The sequence below is a fragment of the Phymastichus coffea genome, unplaced genomic scaffold, assembly GCF_024137745.1.
Source record: "Phymastichus coffea isolate CEN01 unplaced genomic scaffold, Cenicafe_Pcof_1.1 PCOF00156, whole genome shotgun sequence".
Lineage (NCBI taxonomy): Eukaryota > Metazoa > Arthropoda > Insecta > Hymenoptera > Eulophidae > Phymastichus > Phymastichus coffea.
The window spans coordinates 1-9122 of record NW_026706967.1 but is presented as its reverse complement, the minus strand read 5'-3'; the positions used below and the strand labels follow the sequence as shown (position 1 = coordinate 9122).

Below are 9122 nucleotides of genomic sequence, written 5' to 3'. Positions count from 1 at the left end.
CAAATTTGAAATCTTAATATTGACTAGAAAATATACAAGCGATTTAATCGAACAACATTGTGTCGAGAAATCTATGTTTAAGCATATTTTTATTAATAATTTTTATAAATGCATCGTTACTTATTTTTTCTTATGCATCTATCGTTTCAGAATTAAAAAAAATCAAAAAACTTTATCTTAAAGTTTTGCGATTATCTAAAGAAGTGTTCTATGTTGTTTTTCGAAATCAAAATCGAAAAATTGATTTTTTATGAAGAAATACATAAGGAACGATGTTTTCTAACTGAAATTATAACGTAGAACACTTCTTCCTAGAGAATTGTAAAACATTAATAAGAAAAAGTTTTTCTAGTTCTAGAACAAAAATGTGTTTAAACATAGATGCCTCGGCACAATGTTGTTTCACTAAATCACTTTGATAGATTTTTCTAATCTATATTAAAATATGAAATTTAATATACGCATTCTTGGAAGGTTGACATATAATGTAGTATTCAAAAAATTTAATTTTCAGAAATTTGTAACAGATTTTTGATGATCTAAATTACTCCTGTCATAACCTTCGAGATTATAATTTTTTTTTTATAAATAAACAAACTTATCGATTTCTTGAAAAGACTGTTAGAATATTTACACTCAAACAAGTGTTATCAAAACTGGTCACTTTAATTCACTTATAACTTTGAAAATACATGCAAGTTAAATTAATAAAACGTTTTTTTGGTTGGGCGGAACCTCCTTTATCGAACCGCTAAGCAAGAAATCCAACTTAAATTACCATGTAACTAATACAATTTATTTGATTTTTATTTTAATAATTAATCTAATGGAAGTAATGCATATTTATGGCAAGCAGAATAGTTTTATTGACTGAGCATTTATAGAAAATATATAATTATAAGGCTGTCATGGCATTTCAAATAGCTCCTATATTATGTACACGTAACAAAAGGTTTGTGTATAAGAGTACATTATTGAACACATAGATATAAATTAAAATACGATATTTCACAAAATGTCTCAAATTCCTCTTCCATCGGAATGATTATTTACTAAATCTGAAAAAACGTCTTTGCGAAGGCTATTAATTTTCTTCTGAATCTCTTCCATAGTAATATACACGTCGTCAATCTGTTCGCGAACATTGTTAACGAAATTGTTATGACCTGTACCTCTGTCCGGATTTTCTTGTACCTCCAAACTTCTTGGCAACTTCAAATATTCTGTGGAATCGAGCTCGCTAACATCCTCATCGAATTCATGTTCCATAGGATCAAAATCAGTATCTGTTTGAAGTGAGTACAATGCTTCCGATATATCGATGTTTACTTGCCAATCGCTATTCACTTTTCGTCGTGGGGTCGAGGTATATGCTGCGTTTCCGATCGCTGCAGTGTCTGCCAGACTCGTATTACTTGTTTTGCGAGTGGACATCGACGATTCCGTTTTTTTCTTCTGCTCGACTGTCATTGTACGATCGCAGGATTGCTCTTTTACTCTTTCTATTTCTGGTTCAACCATCGTGATAGAAGTATGTCTCTTGTTAATATTCATTTGCTCGTTGCACTCAGTAGGCATTGTGCAATCGCTTGTTTGCCTTATCACTGTGTCATTCACAGAATCAATCCCCGAAATAGTATGTCGTCCGTTAGTGTTTGTTTGATTGGTGGGGCAATTAGTTTGTTGCATCATTTGAAAGTATTCTTCGATTTTCTTAGCGTACTGCTGGATTTTCGCGAGAATGGTAATCAGACGGGGATTCGTGCTATCCAATATGGTGATGACGTGTTCCTGAGTCTGAGTGGATACAGTGCAGTTCGCACTGCCAGTTTCTATTACCGAGTGCTTGACGTTTCGTTGCAGGCCTGCGTACGCTTTCTCGTGCACTATAAGTTCTTTGTCGTCGTAAGCTTCATTTTCTTCATTATTCTTTTCAATTTCAATTGCATCTCCGCTGTCATGTCCGCAGCTTGTACTTTGTTTTTTCTTCTCGTTCATAAGTTTGTTCATTAAATTCACAATGTCGGCGACCCACTGAGGAGTGATTGCATTTTGATTTCTCATCCAAACGCAACACTTGCAAGCTTCGACATTCATGGTACTCTTCGTTTTACGGCAATCGTTCTGTGTATCCTTAATTTTCTTACTGTCAACGGCCTTACAATCAACAGTATCATCCTTAGTTTTTCTCGAACAAAGATAAATACTACTCTTATTTTGACAACTGGCTGGCGCTTCGACCTTGACTTTACGCGACGATTTCTCTTTAAGCATATTAGTACTCTCTACAACTTTGCAACAGCATTTTTTATCGACTGGCAAAGACGTCAGATTCATCTCGTGACAGGATGCTCTATTGGCAACGTTGTGCTGCACGCTCGGACTTTTTGGACGATGACAAACGTGGCTAGATCTGCATATGGGGAAAGGTGCATTTAGTTGAGACAGTCAGATGTGCAGTGTTTAGATGACGTTTACATTCAAGTCAACGTTATAACTTTCTGGGGATGAGTTGAGTGATCTGCAAGCAGAAAATTATCGAAAAAGAAAATTTTAGCCCTGTGTTTCATCTGAACATTGAAATTTTGATTGAAAGCATTAGCGCTGTTATTCCGTTAAGCAGGACGATTACCACAATGACAGTTAAGTTCACGAAAACATCAAACGCTTGCAAATCGTACACACATCGATAAGAATTTTGAGACGGAAGCTCTACCTGACTCCTTTTTTCAATTGTAGCTGTTCTGCTGCACATCGGCAGATTTTCGTCCCTGGATTCGTCGTCGCGTTTTGACAATGGTTTGCTTTACTACCACTGTGCTCACTGTTTAGACATGCTATGATACAATTACTTCAGAGGATTAGATAACTTACTAAATACTCGATCTATTTGCAACATTGTGCTAATCTTCGAAAAGATCTATTTGTAACATTGTGCTAATCTTCAGAATTAAAAAAATATGGCATTACCTATGCGCCTCCTCTTGTATCCGAACTCTCTCGTATCTCTCGTTAGTGACTTGTCTCCGCAGCTCGCTGATCTGCTTGCTGTATTCCGCAGCTTCTCTCTGGTATTTTCGAAGTTCCGATGTTTCTTTACTCCTGGAATGCAAAATAGATTATAAGTATTACTTTGTCGAAGGGCCATCAGGGGAATGCATGAATTACAATTTGTTCTGCAGATCGCAGATCTTTTGCTTCAGTGCCAGCACTTCTTTCTCCATTTCGCGGCTATCTTGTTGGGCGTTAATCGTTTCTCTTCTCGCTTCCTCCAGGAGTTTCTCGAGTCGGTCCATGGTCTTGTGGTCGGAGTGCATTTGTTCCTGGAAGATGTCCTGCTCCGATTTGTACCTCGTTAGTTGCATCTCAAGCTACAAAATTTAAAATTGAAACGACGTTGGGAAGAAAATCAAAATTACTCATGCGCCGTTGCCTGGCTACTAACGACCTCTATCCATGCGATCTACCTTATCGTCTGCATTTCAAGATGTTATCTTTCACAGTACATAAGTCAATTTGAGCGTTTTATAATCGATTCGATATAGATATCCCGACGTCAACTTTCAATGCGGATATTGTTTCATAAAATGTTTTTACTTGAATCTTTGCCAAAAATTTTAAAATCAAATTTTAAGATCGAAAAAGATGTCGATATAACAAAGCGAGAGTATCAATGAAACTTACTTACAAAAATTAATTATGCAAACGCACAATCGCAAAGAACGAAAAACATTTTTAACTGACGATTTCGAAAAATGTGTATAACTCGCTCGACGGAAAAAAAGGAAAAAAGGAAAAAAGAAAAAAAAAAAAAAACTATAACATCGTAAAACAAACGAGGAGCGGAACTCGTAAAAGAAAAAAATTTCCACCGCAAAAGAGTGCGATCGCCTGCAATTTCGGCGAATACCGATGACGCAACGAACGCCCGCGGCAAGGACACGCGGCAAAATACGGATACAGAAATGGAGCGACGCGTTACGTAAGGACCTTCGTTTTATCGGCGATCGCCTCTTCCAGCTTGTCGGCCAGGCATTTCTTTTGGTGTTCCAGCGTCATGCACAAGTCCCGAAGCGTGTCCACTTCGTGCTTCGAGTCGTTCTCTATTCCGCTCTTCTGCTGCAATTTTATTTCTAGGGTCGCCACGTTCTGCGTTAACTCGGTTATCTGCAATTGTTCCGAATAAATTTTTATTTTTATTTTTATTATTATTGCTATTCTTTTAATAATTTACACAATGTGCAAATACATATTCCCGACGTTGAATTTTTATAACGAACTCGTTTTCTCTTCGAAAGCCTTTACTTCATGAAACTTGATATTCATATTGAAGCATTGAAATCTCTCAATATATTCGATAAGTTGCGCATCGTTGCAATGGAAGTACAAGAATTTTGTAAATCGACATGAAAATTTTGCCGTAAAGTGTATTAATAACGTTGACCAAGCACCCCAAGTAATTTCATACGAAGCAAATTGAAAAAGTATTTAAGCAGACTATGAAAGTTTTAATAAATCATTTCGTAGAAGTGCAATCGAAAGGAAAAATGGTAAATGATCAGCCCGAGTAGTTTACTCGCAATAAAAGCTTGCAGATAAGACGAGCAACGTGGCACAATTGAAAGTGGTCAAAGAAACTCGTAATTTATTACAAAGACTCGTCATTACGTACACCAATGCAATCCAGTAGCTGACAAAACAAGAAGGACGACTGGTAACGAGCTTGATTTTGTCACCAAAACACGTCGGTCCGACAGATAGTAGCGAAACAAAAAGCGAGCACGCGACAAGGAAAAAAGAACAGAGAAAGATCCAAGGTGAAAGTGCTCCCGTGGCGGTAGCGCGTACCTGCGCCTCGTAGCCCCGTACGAGGCAGTCCTTGTCAGCAAGCTGCCTCTCGAGGTCAGCGATGAGATCGCGGGCCGAGCTCAGAGATGCCCTCGCCTCGGCGGCCTCGGTTTCCAGGCTGTGGTTGTTGTTCTCCAGCATCGTCGCCTCCAGGCTCAAGCTGCGGAAGTGCTCCAGCATCTCCGTGCGCTCGTTCTCCTGCGACGACGAGAAACAACACGGGACTCGATGGTTTATCCGATGGAAAGTCTCGCGGTGAAATTCGCCTGTCCTCGGTGGCGCGGATTATCGGAGAGATGTCGCCTGCGCTCTTATCCGGACTGGCCAACAATTGTTTGGTGCGCGACGAGTCGCGAGGCGTACCTTCTTGCTGAGCATGTCCTCGGCGCGTCTGACTTCGGCCACGTAGGTCTGCAGCTGCCTCTTCAAGTCGTGCGACTTCGCTTTGGCGGCCTCCAGCTCTTGGCGCATGTTTCTCAGCTCGCAGCTGACGGCCGCCAGGTCGTCCTGGAGTCGTCGGTTCTCCAAAATCGCCTGGTCTCGGTCCGTCGTCGCGGAATGCAACTGTCGCTGCACGTTCTCCATGTCCAATTGCATCGAGCGCACCTGGCGTTCGGCGTCCGATGCCTGGTCGATGCATATTCTGCAAAAGCCATTTTCGCGGTGATCAGGAACAGCGAGAGACTTTCGACTTTCCATCGCTGAAAATCGATTGTGAAAAGGTCGTAAAAGCTTGGTTAGTCCGACCGCAGCTGTTGCCTTGACGGATGGACAGATCTAATCGACGCAGGGGCACACGACCGACAGCACACTCCGTTAAAAAGAAATGTCAACATCCCACCGAAACGAGCGGGCGACACGGCGGCCAGCAGTGGCCGCGAACGTGATCGATGGAAACGATGAATAAAGGATGCTCGGAGCCACCCGCGAAATCGAATGATTTATTCACAGCCCATCGCGATTGTCTATGACGAAAGCGCGCGATCGAGGACAAGGCCGGGATTACGGATTTCGTCGAACGCCAAACGCAGCGCGACCGGAGCCTCTTCCGATCCGCGATGAATGGCGCCCGAGATAACGAGCTTCGTTCGGGCTCCCTCTTTTACAAACCGCTCGTTTCTTTCTTTTTCGCGCTCCACTCTGTATTTCGCGCGCGGCACACGCGATTCCCTCGCGTAACGTCTCGCAACGCAGCGTAGCGCGCGCGCTTGCCCAACCCGGGCGAGAAACAACAAATAAAAAGAAAAGTAATAACGCGCGAAGATTCGTGGAAAGCCGCGAATCCAGCTGAAAGTGCGATTCGAGCAGTAAAGTCGACGAGGCCGATCTTATTTGTGCTCTTTCGCCTGCAAAAAAGGGAAAATCGATGGTAACGGAAGCGTCGCAGCGCGAAATTGACGAGCATCGACGGGGATTCATAACAGCGACAATTGTATAATGAGAAAAATCCCAGTTCGAGCGGAGAGCGAATTTCTAAACCGCAGCGGCGGCCGCGAGGGAAAAATTGCGAGGAAAGCAAGGCAAGTGCAACGAGAGCCGACCGCAAACGTCGAATACGAGCCGCGAGAGACGTTTGCCTTGTCTGTTATGTAAATTAAACTAAACACGGAGGTTTTTCTTTTGTTGTGAGTGGCGCGTGTTGGGATTATTGAAACTGACGCCAACGGTCATTAGGATGCTAATGTTCCCATGTGATCTTTCATTTGAGCAAGCTTATTATTCGACAATCGATTCTTTCAAGTTGAACAGAAGAAACAGCGAATATTCGAGTTTTATGAAAGAAAAACAAAGCAAAAAATGAGGGAGAGGGAATATTCGCCTGTCTTGTCGCGAGAATTAATTAAAAGAGAAAATTTCAAACAGTTTGCAATACTTTCCTCGCCACATCTTCGATTTTTACGAAAACGAAATGTGACTTTGCGATCCTTTCACGGAACCGGTCTCAAGATACGAGTCGCAAACAGCGGAGGTAAGAAACGCACCCGCGCAAAACAGACAACCCATCGTGCCCAATCGAACATTGTACGCGCGCAACTCGAGCATGATAGGCCGTCGGCGTAACTTTGCCAAAAAAAAAAAAGAAAAAAAGAAAGTCTCGTCTATCCGGCACGACAAGTAAAGCGCAGCCTAATTGCAAAAAAAAAAAGTGAATGCAAGGCTACGTGGATCTCCGGCACCCACGTAACAGTTCTCGTGGTAGCGAGGCGACGGGACGGAGGGGAAACAAAAAACACGGCTATCCGGAAGCCGGAAGAAGGTGTAGGCTTCCGCGCGCGGGAAAAGCGCGTCGAGCACACGACTACAGGCTCGCGCCGTGTGCGCACACAATACCTATCGCCGCGAGAAGGTTACGTGGTTTGCGATTGCGTAAGTCGTTATCGACGTAAAAGTATAGGCCGTTTGGCTATTTCTTTTTTTTTTGTTGCTGAAGAGAGGGAAAGAGAGAGATGATCGGTTACTGTTACCCGCTCAAGGTGCTCTATTTGCATGGAAATTGCTAGCGAGTAGATGGGTTTTGCTCTTGATGTCGATTACCGAGCTGTTTGCGTTTCTTTCCCCTCTCTTGCGCTTGTCGTATCGAATGTCGCTCGTGTCGCGATTAGTTGAGATTGCAAAAAATGCGTCACACGAGTGTGTCGAATAGTAACGTAGACCTAAAGCAACAGCATTTTACGTCCGAAACAACCTATAGATTTTCAGTTCTTCAGGTATACTTGTTTAATCGTCCTGAAACAGACAAAGAGAGAACTGGGCTTTTCTCTGCCACGCGTCGAAACTGGTCTCGCGCATAGGCCAATTTCTCCAAACACTCCGCTGAATTTGCATACTCATATACCGACATCGGGCGCATTATGCAAGAGCATCATAGTGCAAACAGTTTTTCGTCGATGAATCGATTAATCGTACGCGCGTGAGTCTTCGCAACGGCCACACGGAAAGGACGAATTAAAAAAATAACAAAAAAACAAAAAAAAGACGCGTACTTTCACTAGCACTCGCGAGGCAGCAGCATCCAAGCGCGCGAAAGTGAAAAGTGTCAGGCTGAAGCGCAATACGCCAACTCGGATGCGTCAGGTTGCATACGAAACCGTCGCCGGTGCCTTTTCCGCCTCTTTACCGCGCTTTTATTGGACTCGAGAGGCGCTCGCGATTTTTCGCGGTTCGCGCGGCCCGCGTCTCTTTGTCTCTTCGCCGCACGCCATCTGCGAACTGGCGTATGCGAGTCGCGAGCGCTTTGCTGCGGAGATCTCTCGACGATATTTTCCTCGACGGCCAATTAGTTACGGTTCAACCTTGCCGATTTAAGAAGACGGGTTACAAGCGCGGTACGGTGTCGTCATTGACGGCTCCGTTTGCAAAAACTCTAAAATGTTCTCGAATCGGGCTTGTTACTCGAAGTTATTCGGCTTGATGCAGCGTGACGATTACCGACGACAGACGTGGATTATCTTCTGAAAGTTAACTGGCAACTTTTGTTAAGCTGACGAGGAACGCGAGTTTAAACACCGTCTTCACAAGTACACTGTGGAAAAGAAAAAAAAAAGCTCGAGAGTACCGAGTAAAACGCACCTCGTCGCGTAAACGAAATCCCATAACGCGGGCGCGCCAAAAGGCGAATCGGTTTTCGCAGTCTCCGGGTTGGGTTCCTCTCTCCCGCTCTCCTCGAGCGGTGAATTACGAGACGTATAATGCACAGGCGCTCGCGCGCCCGGCGGCTGCCAATACATACTGCCGATACGTAACGCACAACGATAGAGCTCGCCTCCCGGATGTGCATTGCCCCCTAGACGCTAATTTCGGCTCGTTTTCTTTTTAGCTTTTGAATGATGTCTGGTCGCTCGACAGCTCGACAGCTTACAGTCGGCTACCTCGGCGGATCAATTGAACATTTTTCTTTTTTCGACTTTCTCACGCGCCGACCTTTCACCGCGCTCACGAGAGAAGCAAGTCAGTGCGACAAATACCAAAAAAAAAAAACTAAGAATAAAAAGGAATCAACGATGACGACGATGACGGCGATGACCGGGCATCCAGGAGAGCGCGCATTAGGCGCATCATCCTGGCAGCGATTGGCGCACAGGAAGTGCATTGCGTTCGTCGGTGTTTGCGCGCGCTCATCGATGATTTCTTCGCGAACGCACGCGTGCCGGCGTTGTTGCGCAAACAGCCGCACGGGGCTCCGAACTCGTCCTTTCACGAGCTGTCGACTTGCACTCGCTCGGACCGCTATGGCTTTGCGTTCGCGTTATCGAGTATTAGAAGCGATATATGAC

General features: G+C 43.8%; 1 protein-coding gene across 1 annotated transcript; it reads right to left on the bottom strand.

Annotated features, from left to right (window-relative positions):
• Positions 1-366: 366 nt before the first annotated feature.
• Positions 367-5547, bottom strand: LOC131672684 (GRIP and coiled-coil domain-containing protein 2-like). Its single transcript, XM_058950064.1, has 6 exons — positions 5212-5547; positions 4849-5046; positions 3991-4167; positions 3169-3371; positions 2971-3102; positions 367-2443 (listed from the first exon to the last, which is right to left on the bottom strand). Exons 1-6 carry the CDS (start codon positions 5545-5547, stop codon positions 1021-1023), a joined length of 2469 nt encoding a protein of 822 aa, XP_058806047.1. The 3' UTR covers positions 367-1020.
• Positions 5548-9122: the final 3575 nt, after the last annotated feature.

Coding starts and splice junctions, on each gene's coding strand:
- LOC131672684 (XM_058950064.1), bottom strand. CDS start 5,547: ATGGAAAGTCGAAAGTCTCTCGCTGTTCCTGATCACCGCGAAAATGGC. Junction 5,047..5,211: donor AGGACATGCTCAGCAAGAAG/GTACGCCTCGCG, acceptor TCGTCGTCGCAG/GAGAACGAGCGCACGGAGAT. Junction 3,372..3,990: donor CGATCGCCGATAAAACGAAG/GTCCTTACGTAA, acceptor TAAATTTTGTAG/CTTGAGATGCAACTAACGAG.